This window comes from Folsomia candida, unplaced genomic scaffold, assembly GCF_002217175.1.
Source record: "Folsomia candida strain VU population unplaced genomic scaffold, ASM221717v1 Fcan01_Sc009, whole genome shotgun sequence".
Classification (NCBI taxonomy): Eukaryota; Metazoa; Arthropoda; class Collembola; order Entomobryomorpha; family Isotomidae; genus Folsomia; species Folsomia candida.
In genome coordinates this window covers 3,052,262-3,073,782 of record NW_019091201.1, presented here as the reverse complement: position 1 = coordinate 3,073,782, position 21,521 = coordinate 3,052,262, and the positions used below count along the sequence as shown (strand labels likewise).

The following is a 21,521-nucleotide window of genomic DNA, read 5'->3' as shown; positions in this document are numbered from 1 at the left end:
TTTCATAAGTTCACTTATTCTAATATCCACGACCCGCTGACTAAACATGTAACATTTTCATTGATTATGTATGCATTTAGGAAATGGGGACGTGGATTTTAAGGGAAAAAATTTAAAATCTAGTAAATAATTTCGATTTCGACCTGGCCCGCATGATATCCTCGTTTTCATTTTGTGTTTTCATAAAGTACTTGTAATTAAAATTTCGTGTTACAGATTATTTCTTGTTAACGATTACTTATTCGAAATATATGTCCCTAAATATGTATGTATGTATGGACCAATTAATACAATTTACATATTCTGCCCCTCAAGATAGCATGATCCATTTAATAAATATGATTTTTTTGTGCGTGGGTGGGTTCAAATTCTCACTCAACACAAGAACAGCATGAACAATCGCAAAGTTTTTAAAGCGGAACATACATAGATAAAATAATAAATATGATGAACTTGAGCTGCGATGGGTTCATTCTTTCCTTTAAAAATTTGCAATAATAGTAAAACCAGTACTTTCCTTGAACATCTCTCTCTCTAACCCAGCCCAACAAGAGCACAAGAAGTGTATGTATGCAAGCATGTACATACTGCCAATTTATTTAACAAGGAGAAGATCATCTTCGTCTCACCAAAAACTGGTCTTGGATTGAGTTTACAATCCCACAGGTAGTAGACGACGGGATAACGGTCAGTAGGACTCTGCCGAGTCTCACATTCGCATCTTCATCTCAATTCCTGCTTACACACCTCACACATCCGCATCAAGTCACTTTCAGATGCATGAAGCTTTCTTCAAGCGTCACACTACTTGTGTACCTCGCCCTCGAAATATTCAGGAAAAAAACCTTCTCAGAAATGTAAAAGTGAAAAAGTGCAAGTTCAGTTTTACCTAAAGGACCCCCGACCCTTGTAGACGAAAAATGAGTGTGGGCCTAGGTCAAGGTCAATCTTGTTCATGGTGACGGACTTTAAAACAGGGTCAAAATGTGTGAACGTGAAAGTGGTGGTGGTGGCACTTGGTGTCAACGAAGGCGACTTTCCTTGAAGGGTGCTGGTCATCTGCAATCAAGTGGAAGTGAGAAGGATGAGAATAATAATGACGTCTTAAATCCCGTCAAAATCGGCGAGGATAAAAAGTTTTGCAGTGATCAGGATCGCTTGTTAGCGACAAATTGTAGTGGTACTGATATTCCAGGGCTGGATCTTTTCGATCCAATGTCAGAAAGAAGCTCAAGTGTTTCAAAGTCACAATTTATTAGTAGTATCTCCTCCCGGAGGAACAGTGATGGTGGTGGTGTAAGTTTAATAAGAAAGGAGAAATGGACTCTAGTATCCACCGTAGTGTTAATTATGCTTGTCTCTTTGTGGGGCAGTCCACCCGGCGTGGGTGGAGTTTGTGTTTGGCAAGGAGGTGGAAATTTCCGACTTGCGTGTGGTTTTCGACAATCAGGACTTTTCAGGATACGAAGCTTAGGAGGACTGAAGGGTTACTTGGGAGGAGGATTTACAATAGGTATGGAAATAATTTTCAAAATTTTATTTACAATTTTTAAGTTGTCGGAAACGTTAGGCAATATTTTATGGGGTGGTAACTTTCATAATTCATACGTCGATTTGTAGGGGATGAGGACGGATTCAAAGACTCACTTACAAATACCGACCCCATCGGCCAGAATAACAATCAATATTCACAAGCCGGTCAATTACAAGTGTACCCAAATGGGTATCAACGCGTCGGTGTGGGAGCAGAACGCCTCCCAACGCCACTTCCCCAACGAGGAGGTAATGGCGTTCCCCTGAGTTTGGAAGAACTCAAAAGACAAGAACAACTCAGATATTTACAACAAATTCAAACCGAACAATTATTGGAACACCAAGTTCTTCAGCAGCAACAACAACAAATGAAAAATAATAATGGAGGGCGCCAGCAAAAGCAAATGTTTCAAAATAGAAGGCTCCCAATCATGCAAACCTCTCCAACCCCACCGGCTATGCGACCAGGAGGTGGTGGCATTACAAAGAGGGCAAGTGCGTATAAATGGCCTTTTAATCATCAGAAATATCCCACTGGTGCGGAACGAAGGATGGGAAATCCTCCTCCTGGAGGAAGGGGGATGAGCCCGAGAAGACGACCACCACCACCACCCCCTCAACAAAGACAACAATTTCAAGGACCCCCTCCTCCACAGAATGCACGCATTGCCCAACAAAGTCAGTTGAGACCTGTCATGATGCGAGGACCACCACCACCGACGACACAGCAATCTATGCAACAACGACCTCCTCCACCAAGTCGAAATCCGCAATTCCCCACATCATTTCAACAGCAGGCCCCATTTCCTCGACAATTCCAACCAATTCCTCAAGAAGGAGTGCCCCTCGGATTAAAAAATGTGGGACGACGAGGTCACGCGTCTGACGATGATTACGACGACATGGGAGAGACTGGTTTTTTCGAAGACCAAATCCCACACCCACAAATACCAAAGTCACAAAATCAACAATATAACTCACTACCTCATCAAATGATGCTACCTCCACCGTCGCCAAGTAGTAATGGAATTCCACCCCCACAATTTAGACAATTCAATCAGAACAAGCAGCCTCAAGAAGATATTCGACATTTACAAGGACCACACCCATCCCAAATTCCGCACGGGCTTCAAATGCTTAGGTAACATTTTAACTAATGCGGGTTGGGTTTTGTCAAATTTGTTCACGCCGATCACGGTTCGGGTGTAGTAAAAGTGTTTCCAGTACTGAGCATGAACTTCGCTATTAGATCACTAGATCAAAATGTTTAAATGTTTAATTTCTTTTAAAAGAGGATACAAAGTTTTTGTTCGCATTAAGTTACATAGTTAAATAATGAATTGGAAATGAGGACAAGGTAGGATTTCAATAAAAGCTCCAAATTCTTTAAGTACGAATCTCTGAATCAACTCTCGTGAATTTGCATCAAAATGAGAAATTGTTGTCCCTTTGTTCAAGGAATGTGGATGAGTGAGGTTCAGTTCTTTGTCCATGTGGTTTCGTAGACGGAATAGATAAGCCACATATAATGCAACATGAAGATGCGACTCCATTTTCTTCAAATTAGCAGATCTGACACCTTTGGGGACTGAAGCGAGTGGAATTATCTTGACATTCGGGTTAAATTCTGCTTTGTATTTGCCAATAGTGTCACATGCTTGGCTTGCATTGTGCAATTGAGCTCTGTTCCCAAGGATAGATTGGCCACCGTACATGATTTTAGGATCAGCAGCAACATACAGAGCACCTTCAGTAGCAGTTATTAACTCTGACAATTGTTCACCTAGCTCTGCTCGTCTTCCAAACGGGAACTCAATCTTCTCACTTTCACTTCTGTTGGTCAACATCATAGTGAGACGTAGTTCCAGTCCAACTCGTCTCAATTCTTCTTTTACTTCTCGTTCCAATCCAATAGCTAATGAGATTGTGGAGGAGTTGTATTTTAAAGTTGGGTGTCGAAGAATTTGAAACAAGAATGCTGTCTGCCAAACTGCGAGTGTTTTTTCAGCATCCTCTCGAGTATCCAAGATCAATCTTCTTGTTTCTTGTCCATCTACTCTGTTGATTCTCTGGATGGCTAGATCCAAATGTTCGTCCATTTGTCCATCAGCATATGTGAACGAGAGAATACGATGATCCATTCTAGTAAGTTGTCCATTTTTGTCGAATGTCCCATATTCGATGACTGCGAATCCAGTATTGGGACCTTTGTGAGTCAAACATGTCGGATTTTGCTCACTCACTCTTGTTCCATTAACCGAACCACAACCTGAAATTGAAAATATTTTTGTTATGTACTCTAATTCATTCATATATATTTACGTAATTGTTATTGTTGCCGTTACCTGCTTGAGTACAAACTGCGGGATAATTCCAGCCTCGCACCCCGACACTCACATAATTTGGTTTTTTGAGACTTAATTGTTCTGAAACACGAGCAACATTTTGCCCAAAACCTCTTGGAGCTGCATCTTTCCACACCAAAAATCGACCAGAATCACCAACCTCGATTCCATCGTCACCAGCTCGTTTGACCATGTCGACAACAATTTCTTCCTCAGCTGGGGAAAGTGTAGAATCTGTCGAAGTTGCAGGTGGCTCTGGAGAAACTCGTCCTAAGTCGCGGATAAATGGTTCCTCCTCATCAAGTTGAAGCTCTGGACGAGCAATTTTATATAACGTCGTCACAACCTCAGAATCTATTCATATATATTTCTTTTCAGTCAAGTATATGTATATAGATATATTGAACCATTAAAGAAAGTAACCAACACTTACCATATACTTTGTCATTGGAAATCCTGCTTCCTTCTTCGTTCAGTCTGATTGTTTTTAAAACTCGACAAAATGGTGGAACGTGGTCACGAACCACAATCTCTTGCCGATGACGGGGAATGTCAATAATGACATCCAAATTAACGTCCATAGTGGGCGAGTTATGTTTTATTATTTAATAAATTTTACATCAAAACTAATACATTAAAATATATGTAATTAGTACAAAAATCTAGAAAAACGAAACTGGTATATTATTATTATTGAGTGAGGTTGGAAATAAGTATTGAGTGAGAGTGGAGTTGAATAAGGAAGTTAACATTGACAGCGAGCCGGGTTTTAACATAAACGTTGTATATACGTACTACACGCACTTGAGTGGGAATCCTTGTTTACTATGCGGCATAAATAACAGAAAATATAATAATATCTTAATACTGTTGTAATCTACTATTTGTAATAAAAATATGTTTTCTAGAAATACGGAGAACTATGGCTCAATTTTCAAACTTGTCGATAAATCGAGGCAACCTCAACAATTCCAGAAATCACTTCCACCAACCCCAATTCCATCCCCTCAATCGCAATCCAGTAACAATCAAGTCCACCGAACGCTTGATTTTGCTCCCGGTCTGGACGACGAGGAAGCCATGTTTCTCTCCGGCTTAGGAAATCTGGACCGTGACGCGTTGCGAACGGCGGTGTACGATCCCAATATTTTTCCCGATATTTATTTCACCACGACGGAACGAGGCGGAAACAGTTTTGGTTTTCCGGCATCGCAGAACAGGGATGCATTCGAGGAGGAGGAGGAAGATCTCCATCGTCGCCAAGGAGGAGACTTTTCCCACAAACTTGATACCGCTGCTCTTCACACGAATGAAAATTATGAACGAATAGACGAAGAAGCACATGACAATTTAGGAGTAGCAGCAGCACAAGGAAATCAAGATGATGATGACGTGCGTGAATCTCCTCCACGTCGCAGGAAAATGAGACGTCGTAAAAAGAAGTACAGACTGATGAAGAAGAAGGGCGACCTCAACGAGGATGTCGGACAAAGTATTGACAACACGGAAGAAGGTCCAGATCAGAATAGCAACAAGAACGGTGAGACTACAAACGAGCTATTAGATCAGCCATACACTAATAACGAGAAAAACGAGGACGGGGAAATTGAGACTCCCGTAAAGAAACTGAGACGTAGGAAGAAGGGTCGCAGGAGGAAGAAGCCAGGACATCGTCGCAATAATTCGACCAAACTTGAAGCCGATCTTATTCGAGAGGCCATTTCTTCCGGTAAAAATACGGGGGCAGAAGAACTCCCGATTTCGGGACCTTCTCCACTTACCCTTTCCTTGACTAAAGCTCCAAGTAGAAGACCTACCACGACACCCACAACGACGACGACGACTACCACGACCACGACTACAACGACAACAACGCCTCGAGTGGAAATGGCCAGGTTCGGATATCATGAAGCTTTAGATAAGAAGGAAAAGGCTACTATTCCACCCCCTCCTAAAAATTATCAGGACGAAAGTAGCATAAATATCTACCCAAAATCGGTAGAACAATCCCCCTACGATCCTCGCTTTCCTCCCAACCATGAATTGAACAAGGGTCGAATTCCCAACAAGTTTATCCGACAACGCGACGATGAACCCACCACCACACCCACTCCGTTCATCTCCGGCGGTCTTAACGTTCTCTCGCACATTCCTTCTCCCGACTTTTCCTCCCCCAGCAGAAATTTCTACGAGCTGGAAAACGGACCTGGACCAACAGTGGAAACGGTAAAGTTTTCCCCTTCGACAGAACTCTCGTCAAAATTTGTGAAATTTGACTCGAGAGAAAGTATCAAGTCGATTGAGCGGACTAAACTGCATAACGACAAGTTTTACAAGTCAACCCATTTCAATAGGAGCTCATCCAATCCTCAAAATTCTAACAACTACGGACCCACAGCCTTTAGCAATCCCGGCTTTTACGACGCACCACCATTCGTGCAAGAACCCGAGTTCCACAATCAGAGAAACATGTTTTCAAACTACCCACGACCTCCGCCTTCCTCGGAAGTTGTTCTTCCTTGGGAACAACAACAACCCTCATTTTTCTCCACGAGCACACTTTCACCCACGAAAAGCCCGATTCCCATCTACCCAAGGAAGTCCAACACAATGATGGTTTTTGACCAGTTCGGCCCCACGTCTCCCTCCCCCGATCTGAAGAAATCTCTTTTCCGCGGAGATGAACCCGACCACCACCCGACGGACTGGGAAGCTCCCAACTTTTGGGGTTCCATTCAACAAGTCGACCGCTACGGGCCGACATCCGATTTTGTGACGAATGACAATTTCAAACGTGTCTTGGAAATGGAACAACGGTCGAAAAACTCCTTTCGAGAAGAAGACCACGACCAGCAAGGCCCCAGTCTCCTTCCGCCCCCAGCACCCCCCACGTTTGACGATCATGAAAGCAACTTTCACTCATTTTTCTCCGGCTCTACGCCAAACTCGATGATTCCTCCGCCAGAATCCAAGTGGGAGCCACCCCAAAGAAAGCACCAGCAATATCGCCCACCCGCACCTAGTACGACGCCCACCCCACCCTTCTTCGACTCATCCCCCACTTTTCACTCCGATCTACAAGAACAACTTGAGGACGACGGAGAAATGAAGTTTGAGCAACTTCCCGTCAAAGAATTAGAACTTGATAATTTTAACGATGGCTTAAACAACTTTAACTTCATCAGTTCCACGTCCACTTCAACCACAGAGATTCCCGAAGTGATCAAAAATATTCGGAATAAACACGCCCGAACGAAAAAGAGGAAGCAGAAGAGACCCGACGTTTCGATAAAAATTCGGGGTGATAACCAACCCGAAACCAGTACCACCACGCCCACGCCGAGCACAACCACGACGACGACAACGACGGAGCAGTACGTGCCAGAACAAATGATAAACTTCAATCCGAACAGGCAACAACAAACCGTCGACATTATCGTGGGTGGCAACCGTGAAGAGGATTCCAACGCAAAAAGTTCTTTCACCGTGGGACACACGATCGGATTTGGTGGAGGTGCCAGTGAAGTGAAAAATAGTGAAAGTGTTGCACAGAATGGATTTGATGGAAACTTTGTTCCCAGTTCGAGCCCGTTTTTGAAAGATTCTAGAAATCCTTTCTCCAACTTTGATTCAGTTTTTCCACAAAATCCGTTCACATTTTTGAATTCGAATCCTACCACGAATCCGAATAATAATAATCATGTGAATGCGATATTATCCTCGTCCGATCTTAATCGACATATTAATCAAATGACGGGATTTGACGGGAGTCAAGGTCAAGGAAGTCATCAATTACAGCATAGAGAAAGTTCGGAGGAACATCGACATATTGTCCGACCAAGTAAGTTTTTATCACTTTTATTAATTAAGTCCCATTCCTAAAAGCATTTTGATACAAAATTGTGCCAATGATAACACGAATTATCAACAGAGTCACTAATTTTCAACGGCACATGCACCACGGGTCAACTTATCTCTTAATTTAATACATTTTTCTTAGTTTACTTTGAATGTGAAAGTGATTTCGCGAGTTGACGTTAGTGCAAATAATTGTTTAAATTTAGAACTGCATATTTGCATATGCATGCAAAAAAATAAGTAACTAAATTTACGAAGCGGAGCTAACATTTCATTTCATGCAGAAGTGTTTCATGTCTGCGCAGGCACAATAAAACACGTCCATACACTTATGCTCATGCACTTGTACAGACATACGCAAATGAAGGGCGTGTTCACTATTGCATGCTTCTTCTTCTTAAATTTTAAATTTGACTGGTCGACGGACAGACGCATGTACGTATTTGAAATTGATGATGATCACATCAAGAAGGAAAAAGGGTGCTTGGTTTGTCTACCTGCTGCGAAAATAAGGCAAACTCACTCCGAGTGGCCGCGGAAGGGTGCGGACAGAGGGACAATGTCCCCACGGTTGTTCGATGTCCCCATCATCTCCCCATCTTATATAAACCCCTCCCTCCCCCATCCTACAATGTTAATGTCCCCACATGTCCCCTCCGCGGCCACTCCTAACCTAAGTGCATGAGTACATAAACCAAGAGATGATGCAGTTTACACTCTAATAACAACTCGAATAAAACTATATGCTTAACCGTGTTAGGTGCATATGTATATTTAAACTAAGGATAAGTAAATCCTGTGATGAGTCGAGTTTGTTGGTCTCTCAACCTTTGAGTTGCAGCAGCAGATACTTAGCAATAATTATGCTCCTTTGGTCCATTGTTACTCGGCAGGATTGCTTGGACGACTACCTTTGTTTGTTACTAAAATGTTAATAATTTCTGGGTCAGTGTTTTCATTCCATTCATCCCCCAATAATATGAAGATCCACACACACACATGCATCTTGGCTCAGCATCTCGGCAGAAAACAAAACCTGTTTTCATCACCGGATGACGTGTTTGTATGTACGTGTCCTGTTATGTTCTGCGAGCGACTCTTGTGCGGAAAAAGAAAGGGTAAAAATCTGTACTATATGCAGGACAGGAAAAAAATTAGATAAGAACAAAAATTTAGACCGAGAACAATAATCCACCTTTTCTTGAAATTGATTTTCATTTCCAACTTCTGTTTACGATGGGCACATAAATTTGGTTTATTTATTATATGAACAGAACATTTTCCTAAGTAGCTGATGAAAAAAAAACATTACAACTTTTACTACTCACTCACTTGGTTATTACACTTTGTGTGTGGCAGTGGCAATGTCATTGTAAATCTTAAAGTTAAATGAATGTCAGTGTCAGTCGTCAGACAGGAGATGAGACGACCACGGTCTCAAGTAGGTAGGTGGGCAGGCAGGTAGATTACTTATGTATGCACTTGCATTGGAGGTGTCAACAATGACAGTGGCCGCAGAAGCTGTGGGGACATTAACATTGTAGGATGGGGGGAGGGCCGGGTTCATATAAGATGGGGAGATGATGCGGACATCGAACAACTATGGGGACATGGTCCCTCTGTCCGCGGCCACTGAGCACTGATAAAAAATTATTTACGTTCATAAACTTCCTTTCCTCGGGACGTGTGTGTGCATGCTCAAAAAATATGCAGATGCGAGGATGCCTTCTCCACAACAAAAGATAACAATGAAAGTTGATTACAATTTGTAAGGGAGTTATTATTGCCTATGGAATAAGAATTAAAGGGGTGGTGGATTGGATGCCGGCCGGGAGTTTTTTTTTTGTCGTGGTGCGTTATTTTATTATTATTGCGAGCACGATATAAAGTCATAAATGGTATTGCGCTTGGTAACGTTGGCCTAAAGAAAGACATTCATGTCGAATGGGCTTAATGGACATCGGCATTTAGCACCCATTCATTCATTCAAGTCAAACACCATAGTACACCCACAAACCTAAAGCAAATTAATATGCGTACGCACCTCTCCAACGCTTTTGGTGAGAACAATTCGCAGAAGTTTGTCTCTTATTTATCATCGGGAACAAAGAAAGTGGAATTTCTTCAAGAGATTCAAGAGATGATTGAAACATTCCGATGATGATGCGGCTTCTTTGGTAAAGGAAGAAAATTGCTAATTTGACCGGCTAGTAATTTCTTTATGAGGTGATCCACCCACTCGCACCGCCCAGTATTTTCAGTATTTTCATACATAATTTCTGACAGATGGTAATTGACTGTTTGAACGGTAAAAAGTAAAAACAGTGATTTTTAAAACATGAATTCTGATAATTGCACGATTTTTGGAACAATTTTTATTCCAAAGTTGTGGAAATTTCTGCACTTTATCACCTTGCAAATGTAATGTGATAATAAATTTAATGCAGCACGTACGTATTTGTGTAGCACGTTAAAAATAGAAAGTACACCAGTAGAGAGTTATTAAATCTATGTACATATGTAATTCAACCAAGCACGTCTAATTTGCAGGAGATCTTCTGCACAGTGCAAATTCTGACTTGTAGTAGTGCAATTAAAGATATAGACCCAGTAAGAAAATAAGAAACAGAATGCTCATCTCATCTCATCGTTGTCAGGTTAGTCAGGCAGACAGGTATTTATGTCTACGTACAAAAGGCCATGTGGTAATTTTAGAAAAGTAAAAAGATGCCATAAAATATAACCAGAATGAAATGAAATCGAAATTTGTCTGCGACTCGGCTTCTTCATCTCCGTGTGAGTTTCACTTGCACACTTTTTAAGGAGTTTTAAAAGAATCCTTCCTATGCAGTAGTAAAATGCGAAGGAAGAAAAGTGCAATTTTATACGCAATTTGATAATTTAACGTTAAATGATGACAGGTGAGATTAATGTTGGTGGACAGGCTATAATCAGCAGCATGTTGCTTTTACTGCACAAGTTCAGCATAGTAATTTGTATGTACGGCTAAATTTTGAATGCTTTTCCGTGTTACGGTTAGTTTTTAGGGTTTTATAAAAAATGGTGTAGGTTAGACGCTGAATTTAGTGTTGGGGGATTTTTAGTATCTTGAAGAAATAAAGATCAAATAAGAAGGAGGTATATATGTATTATTTCAAAGCCGCAATATTTTTGTTAGAAATTCAAATTGTTTGATTTCGAAATTTTTTAACTGATACCAATTTGGAAAATAAAAATTTTTCAAAAACTTGACCTACACAATCGACAGATTTGAATTATTAATCTGATTTTCATTTCCAATTTAATAGAGCGTTTATTTAAAGATTTGGTATCGTTAAGTAATTAAGTAACGTAATTAATTAATTAATTAATTAACTGCAGTGTTACATCGATGGTGCGCCTGTTACTAATTGGAATTTCTCGCGTGCTCGATTGGCTTTTTTAATCTGAAATAATTTGTGAAGATACTTTGCGCTCAGATTAAAATTAGTGTAACTGTGTTGAGATGAAATTGATATATAGATGGAAAAATCAAGCGAAATTCAATACCAACTTTCATCCTCTTTTAATTACTTAGCCTTCTCACACTTCTTGTTTAAGAGTAACAATTAAATGGAATTGCTATCCGCACTGTTATGCAGGCTCGGGCACTAAAAACAATACTTACATACATATTCATGCAAAATAGTATTGCAAACCTGCCAAAATATTCGCACATAAGTACTTACTACGTACGTTATTTAAATCATGATCTTGCATGCTTAACGCACTCTCAAGTCTCAACTGTGTCAAATCTGATCTATATAAAATTTGAGACATTTTTCTCTTTTCCTTTTATGAAGATGAGGATTGAGTGCGTACAAAAAATGCCGACTAGACCGAAGATCTTTTCATATTTTTAAGCCCAATTTCAATTTCATCCATTCATTTTCTTGAATGTAGAGGATTATTTCTTTATTTTTTTCAACTTCAACTTCAACTTCTTTTAGCGGATTAAATAAAGTTGGTTTGGTGCACGGGGGGAGAAATGCTAATGAGAAATTCGTGAACTAAGTGCGACTTGTAGAATACCTTTTGTGACAAAATGATAATTTCGTCTCGTCTCCTTTCTTAAGCTCGATCTTTTTCTGCTGACTTGCACTTGTTGTACTTGAATTCCAAGTATAATGCAGAGTCGTAGAGGCTTAAATAGTTTGTCAAACTGAAAAATATTTTATTGTCACGGGCAAAAAAATCAGAATTTAATTACTTAATTTGCGACTGCTTGTACGCACAATAAGCATTATTTTGTTCCACCTGAAGACATTGTTTCACTCCTTAAGAAAACAATATGGTCTTGTTTATTGACATTTTTACCACATTTTATTATGAAAAGTGAAGACGCTGACAAACAAAATTCGTGTAATTGCACATCTGGTAAATTGCATGCAAAAGTGCAGTTTATGTTATACTTTTACTGATGGTACACGTATTTACATACATATTTAAGTACGACACAACATGACATCTTAGTTTTCGGGCTTTTTTGTCCATCAAACCATACTTGTACTTTGTTATCTTCATTACCATACGGAATTTGGAGCAGTTCAATTCCCACAGTTTTTTTGTTACTACAAACTGTGACAAATTGACATAATGAATAAACTCAAAGCTGCTTTTACTTTGTTTCACTTTTACATAAACGACGAAACCACACCACAAAAATAAATACCAACTGCCGTCGTCGTACTAGTTTCAAAGAAATTATTTAAAGCTTAATTACATGCAGTGTCGGCTTGGTTTACGCATTTACGTGGGCTGCTGTTACAACTTAATAACAAAAGACAGCTAAAAACACTACGTTTTAAAAAAAGGAAGACCGAATTAGTTTATATGGATTTTTAGTCGTATCATCATCATCATCATCATCATCATTCATTCACCTTTTCCCGACTGAAAGAGCATAGACCTGCCAAAGTAAACTAATGACCTGATTTCCCTTGTTAACCAAACTACTGAAATTCATTAGTGTTCTTCCTCCGTCTCATCTCATCAGCGGCCAATTGGACCCAAATCTTCTGCTTGAGATTCACTCAGATTTTCAATTTATGTCATGAATAATACGAGTACGTGAGTTTTTGAGGGGATCAAATTGGGCACTTTTGTTTGCCAAAAGAAGATTTCAGCAAAAGTGCATTATTATCGCGTATTTTACAACGTGTCCTTATTTAAAAACCATCCATCCGAAAGGGTACGTTTTAAATGTTGATAAATTGCAGTATTTAAATTTTTGGTTTCGACAAAGAGAGTTTAATAATCGATCAATCTGTTTTTCTTTTTTGCTGAATTAAAACGAGATGAATTAGATTTTCAATGAAAATAAAATCGTAGAAAAACAAAAAAACATCATTAAACCGAGATTACGCTCCCATTCAAGCGGAACATCGCTCAATAGTTATTTGATTCGTTTTATAAAAAGGAGAGACAGGTGAAAAGACACAAATTGAGCACAATAAGCCTGTAGAATTATAAAAAAGTATATATTATTCAATGCGGCTGAAATAATTAAGTAGACGAATTTGCCATTTTAATGAAACCCTGACCACGACCGAACCCACCCCTGTTGCCAAAAATTTGCTAATTGAAAGCCAAAATCCTCACCACGATGCATTTACTTTAATTGAGCTAATTGCACGTAAGAGATCGTGCCATTATTATTGGCAAGATCGTAATTTTCGGACACCTTGAACCTAAACGAATTAGATTAATTTCTTGAGTAATCTATCGAGATGATACAAAAGTTATGAGAACGGATGCAATAACTTTAATGGTTTTGTGATACTTTTAATAATTTGTTGTATGTGCACTTCAGAAAAAATCGCATCATGGCACCTTCCTTCGTTATATGACTGTACTTATTTGGTGCTTGTGGCTAAACACTTCTGTGATGGCAATCTTTTGTGATAAACAAATTGGTTAACGCAAATTAAAAGAATCCGTTAAACCAAACCCTACTTTATTTTTCACAATCTTCTTATTACGACCAAATTGTAAATGAATTTTCATTCATTTCTTCATCACAGTGTAATTTTTTTGTTGCAGATGAAATTCCTCAGTATGCGTCAGGACCACAGCGTCTCCCACCACCACCACCACCACCATCTGAACCACCGGGCGAAGACATTCTTTCGAATTTTGTCCCTTCCTCGCCTGATCCAATGTTGAACTCTGAAGTGATGTCGTTTGGAGGAAATAATGAGAAAATGAACGACTTCCCGACATCAATTCCGGTCTTGAGACCACCCGATTTCAGTAATTCTGGAAACCTTCGATGGGAAAAGCAGCAGAATGAGGACGAAGCGAGGAGCATGCTTCCTCAATCGATACAGATTTTAAACATTCAAAATCAACCGCAACCACCGAACTTGCAAAATATGCAAAATAATGACTTTTACGGGTCAAATTTCCAAAACTTTGAGAACAATTTTAAGGACAATCGTCAAGAACAAGGACACCAATTTTTTCCAAACCAGCAACAAGAAAATCATCATCAGTTTCCACAAAACCAGCAACAAGAAAATTTTCCAAAGTTTCTACAAAATCCGCAAAACCACCAATTTCAGCAAGATCATCAGCAAGACGTAATGCCAAATCGTAACCAGCAAATGCCTGGCATGTTTAATAATGAAAATAATCAACAGGAATCACCAACCATAAAACTTGTGCGTCCCACCAGCCAACAAATCCAAAGTCAGATTAGAGCTCAGCAACAGAACAATTATTTCACACCTCCAAAACCACACCCGCAAAAGTTCCCATATGAAGAGCCCCCTTTTCCTCAAATGTTCCCGATGCCACAAAAACCACCACAAAATCAACAACTCCCCTTCCAATTAATTCAGCCCCAAACTCCTCCAAAATCTCAATTTCAGAAAAATCCACCCATGAAAAAGTATCAAATTGAGACTGCCAAAAAAGCAGTTGAACAGCACTTCCAAACTACCAGCAAAAGCAATAATATTCCACTTCCCAATAATCCATACATGATGCAGAATAACAACAACTTTAAAAAGATGCCACCCGGATATTTACCACAAAAACCCACACCCACTAAAATTCCTACGCAAAAATTCCAACCTCCACCACCACCCACACCAAAATCCAATAACGGACAAAGCTTTCTCTCCAGATTAAATCCCTTCAGATCATCTTCTCCAAACGGTCAAAGTAGTCCACCCTCAAATTCCAATACAAAACAACAACAGCAATCTAATCAACCGAAAGACAGACAAAGACCAACCTCAAACAATAATAACAACGTCAATCCTTACAATACCCGATTTCAACCTCCCCCACCAAGTCCCACGAAGGGCGTAGAGGTCACTTACGTTGACCTTGATGATAATCTCACTCCACCAAAATTGCTGCCACCATCAGTCTCGTCGCAGTCTTATCAGGGAAGAATGCCTCCACCCCCACCACCACAACTTCCACAACAACAACAACCTCGACAAAGGGGTTCACCCTATGGCCCCCCACCACCACCACAACAACAACAACAACCACCGAGACGAGAAGATCGTCCCATGACCGAGAAGGACAAAGTTCTCCAAGCCATCGCCACACTGAACAATGTCAAGTACGACGTGATCCAATCCGTCGCAGAGGAACAATTCGGTTCAGAAATTTTGGATAGGATAAAAGCCAAAAAGGCGCAGGAACAACAAATCCAGCAGCAATTAGCTAGAACAACAACCACAACTACAACCACGCCTCGACCCATGCTTTTCCCCATCCTCACAACCATGGCCCCACTCGCAGGATCATTCTTGAACATGATGGGCACCGCAGTTTCCAACGCGGCTAATGTCAATAAACCTCAGGAAGACCAAAGAATGAGCCCGTCCGGGTTATCCAACCTGCTCAGCAGTTTCGGAGGATATGGAGATTTCGCCGTCCCCAACAGATTTGTCCCCCCACCACCACCACCAAAATCCCCCACAATTACCTCCCTCAGTACAGACGCCATCACAAATCTATTCAATTCACTCACTTCAGGCGAAATTAGTAGACCTCCGCCAACCACGACGACGACGACGACACAAATCCCTATAATGGTCCGTCTGGACACGATGGTCGGCAATAGTGGGGGGAGCATGGAATTACTCACGAATTCCAATACAGACATTAAATCACTTCAAGCCCAATTGGCCAAAGCCATCCTGGCCAAAGCGAACAGGAAGAAGACTGAGAACGAGTCGGGACCCTCGTCCCCCAACCCTTTCGGACTTATCAATAGCCTCGCCCAAACCAAAAATTATACCCAGAGTCAAATCGCCACTCTTAAAAAACTCATCGCACTCAACAACATTGAACAAAAGCTGAGCTCCCAATTAGGCTTGGGATCCGGAGGAGGAAGCATGGAGCGGTTGAGTGTGGGTCCCACGATAAAATCACTTCTGGCCCCGTCAGGACCTTCGGTCACTCTGTCACAGGGGGGCTCGAATAATGGGGCGTTCAGCAATAAAATGCTCAGGGATCCTTCAGCATCCCTCAATACAGTACAAAACAGTGGGACGACGGGTGGTGATGGGGGTGCCGGATTGCATAACGATCCTACCCTCCTCGCCTTAAAAGCTTACGCGCTCAGAAAGGCGCAGAGCATTCAACAGCCAAATGTTGTCCTTAATCAGAAAAAGCAGCAGGAGGAATCTTCCTCAGATTTTAAACCTATTCCTGTCGACTTGTCAGCCATTTTGTCGCCGGCTCCTCCATTAGAGGTAAAAAAAATTATATATTTTTTATCGATAAAAAATCAGTTGAGTGTATTTACAGCAAAATATTTATTAAACCCTGTCAAGTAAAACCCACACCAATTATATCTCGTTTTCATTCGTGGCCAAAATAATAAAATCTCGTTTACTCTAGTGGAACGAGGAGGGATAAAATTATAGCATTTAATTTTCAACAAACTTATCTATGTACAAATTACTTGCTTTTTTTTACCGACGCACATGCACATGGGCAACAAAGTAGTTTAACTTTACGTCGATTGCTAAAGGTTAAGTAAATTGTTACACAAGTCAGAATTAGATTTTTTAACTCGAGGGAAGGACCTCATTTGTAATCCGGGCGTAACTTGAAGTAGTTTTTTCTCGCAATTTTTAACTGCTCTATATATTAAACTGGTTTTAAAGATTGAGATGAATCTCAGGTATCTGGCGTGATGATGGTGATGGAAGTGGACTCGATTTTATCATTTTGACATTTGCACTCTTACACATTGCAAAATTAAATAATTGAAAAATTGCAGTTCTAATTGATTTGATTTCTTCCTTGCATTTCACAGGAACCCAGAAAACGTCGTTTAACCGATGTGAGAAATGCTCCAAAATCATTTTTCCCTGCCAATGCGACACAAGGATTCGATACGATGGGGTCCGGTCCAGGGTCCGCCCTTAGCACTGACTTTTCTTGCGAATCGCAAAATTTCTTTCCTGGTCTTTACGCTGATAGTAAAGATCTCGGGTGCAAGGTAAATTTTATGCAAAATTAGATTTATCTTCATTCATCAGCAAAAGTGCATATGATAAGCACATGCATAATATGATAAGTAAGAATATGATATATCATATATGATAAACAACCCGTCGAACTCGTGTTCGAGGTCACGACACGACAATTGTCTCCACGCCGGCAGCATTTGTCAAACGGTGGATGCATTTAATTTAAAGAAAGCCGTGAACTTTCAAAGCCGACGAGTGTTACTCTATATGCAAATTCAGGGGATATATGTAAATGACGTGATAAAACGTAGGAACACGAATGAAATGATAAATTGCGCATTGTCAATTGTTCGACCGACCAAAACTCTCCCACCCACTGTGCTTTCAATAAAAAAAATATTAAATTCTGTTTGGTCGGCATATTCACGATTCACTTCATGACAAGTAATGGAATGAGTAGCAATTACATTGTTGTGCTATCTAACATGCTCGCATCGGCAGGAGTCGTTTTGCTAATAGAAAAAAATGAATTCGATTCATTCATCCACAAAAAAACAATCATTCAGAAAAATGGTGGAAATCATGAATTTGTGACAATTTGCCGGTACGATTGATTTAATGTTTCTATTAAAATGCCATTTCATTATCGATTTGTTACTTTTTTTAAGAATTTAAAAGTGGGGAAAGTAAGGGGCATGGATTTAAAAGTGAGACGTGTTTGTAGACATGTACGTGGTTATTATTTAAACAGGACAAAAAATATGGTGACGAGAAATTAAGATCCTGCTCTAGATTGTGAAAAAAAGAATTTCTTGATTTCTTGGATAAGTCACAATTATCAGGATAAACTGGGTTGAATAAAACTTGTACTTTTACATAGTTGATCTAGTTCTGGTTTGCTGAATCCGTGATCATCACCATCCTCTTCAAGTAAATAAAGCGGTTTTTTGATCTTTCACAGTCCTTGTTTTCGCACGAGCTGCAAATATTTTTTTCTGTTTTTTTCTTTACCAGAAATTAGAGGAATTTGAGAAGTTATTATTTTAACATATTTTTTTCTTATATTTTGGTTTGAGAAGCGTCAGTGTTGCATTCCAAGATGCAATCTAGCCAAAAAAATCGGCAAGATGATGAGCAAAGTGCGACATAGTTTATTTATGATGACGAGATAACTTGTCTGTTGAGTCGGTCATTGAAGTCATCATTGCCGTACACATACCAAGATATGGACACGGAAGTCTGTGATATTTACAAGTCGCATGACCTTAACTTTTTTTGATACTTATTTTTCACCTGTCATCGAACTAAATAGTGCAATAGTTAGCATAGCTGTATAAGTATTGACTTTTTTTGCATTCCATGCTTTACCTATATTATGTACATACATATCAGGCCTGAATTAAGTAGTCTGGTCACTTACAAAATAGCCAACAGGATTAAATAACAATCGGTTCAGTTACATATCAATACCTAAAATAAGTTACCGCGTTGGTTTTTGCACCGTAAAGAAAACTCGACCGACTTCTAGTAATCAGTTTTTACCACCTTTGTATTTCTGACGAATCGGTCAAAACAAAAATTCTGTCCACGTCCACATCTTGTTTGAAACTTGATCTAAATCTGATGGTTGACTAATTGAGTCAAAGTTAAAGCTGCAGATCTTTGACATGGACCTGTCGACCTTTAAGTAAACTTTGATGTTCAAGGAAATGCCCATCTTCTAATTCTGTTCATTATTGTCGAGAGTTGAACAAGTTTTTTTTTCATTCTTTAGGATAGCAAATAAGGTTTGCATTGTTAATTGATGACGAGAAGCAGGTTCTTGGAGACAGCAGGGCCAATTTTTTATCCGAATATTGGTAACGAATAAGGGCCTCGAAGAAATACAGATATTTCCCGTTAAACCAATGAAATGAAACGTATTTCAAATGAATATTTAGCATTATCTTTAATTGTTTCGGACATTTCAAGTACAACTGTCACCACCGGTAGTGTCATTGTCCTTGATTTTGTTGACGATTTAATTATGCAGCGTAATTAGTGGAATTTAATGAAAATGCATTTACTTTTAATTTTCTGTTTGTCCTATAATCATCATCAGTTCTGCAATTAAGATATCTTATACATAGAAAAAATGTCATCAATTTGAAATAATTCTCAGCAATAAGAAGTGTATCCCTCCCGGTAAAATGTTTTCATTATGAAGATAACAAAAAATATTAACAATTTTGTCGACTAGAATGTTTTGCATGTCAATTAGGAATTAAACGTAATGAGGCCGTTGTTGTTTACTGCGTTAACTTTGTTATGCCTTCGGTTGCATATGCACAGACCTAAAACTTACCACCACCAGTTGTGAACATGTCATTCAAAACAATATCATTTTCCAACCCGTCATTCAAATTTCATCAAATGTCAGTCTCAAAAAAGGACGTTTTTTATCAGTCAGTCAGTCAGTCGGCTAGCTGTAATTACGTGCAATTACATGTAACGTATTTAACTAACTAAATAAGAAGAGTATTGCATCGCCGAGGTCTATATGATGAGATGATCTTTCGCCGATATGAGATTTGCGTGTGATTATTACAAAAGTGTAAAAACTGCGGCTCTGTTATTTAAAAAAAATCACTTATCCATATTTGGTCTCGTTTCTTTAATTACAAGTGTTAGTGTTGTCTCACTTAAGAATTGCACACTTTTGGCACATCCCATCTTGTTGCATGCACGGGAGTGAAATGCGTGAATAAATTCGGATCATTGTTTGTATACATACACTCGCCGACTTGATAACATCTAATCTTTTTGCTTATTAAAATTAGAGTATGAAATGATGGGGTCGATGAAAAATGCCTAAAATTGACTAACAGACTACGCGTGGGCATCGGAGAGATTATTTAAAATGAAAGTCACGGTCAAGGGTGGTGTGGGTTTATGGGGCGGAAGACGTGCCCAAATTGACAATCTTATCTATCTTTTTGTGCATACTGAAGAAATGTCACTCTCTGTTTAGTCACAGTTTCATAATTTTGGTGTCATTCAGCATCACGTAAACAAACATGAGATTAAGATAATTTATGACCAGTGTAACAATTTATAAAAGGAAATCTTGGAATTTTTATTTGCAGGTGTTCCACTTATGTGCTAAGACGGACGCTGGTTATCTTCTCAAGTCTTTTAGATGTCCTAAAGAAACGGTCTTTGATCAAGAAGTGAGTACATGTTTTTAAAATCACGCAAAATTTCCAAGAATCATGTCAACTAATTAACACAATTTGTAGGTACTGAAATGCAACTGGAGTTTATACGTGGACTGTGCTGGATCAGAATCAAAGTACCACTTCAACAAATATCTGTCACAAAGTTTCCAGTTCCTCAAAGTTTTGGGCGAATTTTCCAAAAATGCTACGGCCCAAGGATGAAAATAGTTTCATACATAAATACATTAAAAGAGCTACATAAATATGAAACGAGTCAAAATTTTAGGTATTTCTTTTATCTATCGCGTGCATAAATACGTATGTATCACAAGTATTCGTTCTCCTACCAAATATTAACTATAAGTACTAACTAACTTAACTAAATGCATAATATTTGTGTAATTAACTGCAATTGACATTTACTCATAATTTTAGTTTACTCTTTTTCTGGTGAGGTTTTATCCCGTAATAATCTTTAAATGTTCTTCAATGGTTTGCTGTACTTACCTTTAATGTAATTCATGCTCAAATATAAAATTTAATGCATGCAATGCAAACCAATGCATAATTAACTTTCCAAAAATAACATAATGCAGACGCTCCTGGGATTAAAGTCGAGAATTAAAATTAATTGGAAAATATACAATGACTGAGTTATGATGAATAAAATGATGTAAATAGTACTTGTATAATGTTATGTATGTATAACTAATCGACACATGAATATTTTAGGACAAAACGCGCTTATTGTGATATAGTAGTTATGATGTAGTAATTAATTAAAAATATGCATTGTCAATTTTTGTACCTAATTGGTTGTTATTTATTTTGTTAATAAAATAATTGTATGTAGGTGCTAATTGTATCAATTGATTATCTAAATGCAGTAGATGAAGAGAGTAAAAAGGAAGATTTGGAAAGTATACTTTTACCATGTCTGTAAAACATGTTACGAGAAATAAATAAATATGATTGTGAACAATGAATTTATAGACTTTGGAAGTGCTCAAGATATTGGGCGTTTATTCAATTTCAAAGGTTTGTTCTAAAGTTGATAATATTGTCTGAAAGTTGCAAAATTGGTTTACATTATGCACACATAC

The 21,521-nt window shown here is 39.0% G+C and overlaps 1 protein-coding gene across 1 annotated transcript; it reads left to right on the top strand.

The window, feature by feature from the left end:
- Nucleotides 1-573: 573 nt before the first annotated feature.
- Nucleotides 574-21,404, top strand: LOC110853720. The gene is made up of 7 exons (XM_022102033.2): nucleotides 574-1,513; nucleotides 1,621-2,674; nucleotides 4,787-7,719; nucleotides 13,818-16,495; nucleotides 17,065-17,250; nucleotides 20,347-20,430; nucleotides 20,500-21,404. The coding sequence occupies exons 1-7, from the start codon at nucleotides 985-987 to the stop codon at nucleotides 20,638-20,640; spliced, it is 7,605 nt and encodes a 2,534-aa protein (XP_021957725.2). The 5' UTR covers nucleotides 574-984; the 3' UTR covers nucleotides 20,641-21,404.
- The last annotated feature ends 117 nt before the right edge of the window (nucleotides 21,405-21,521 follow it).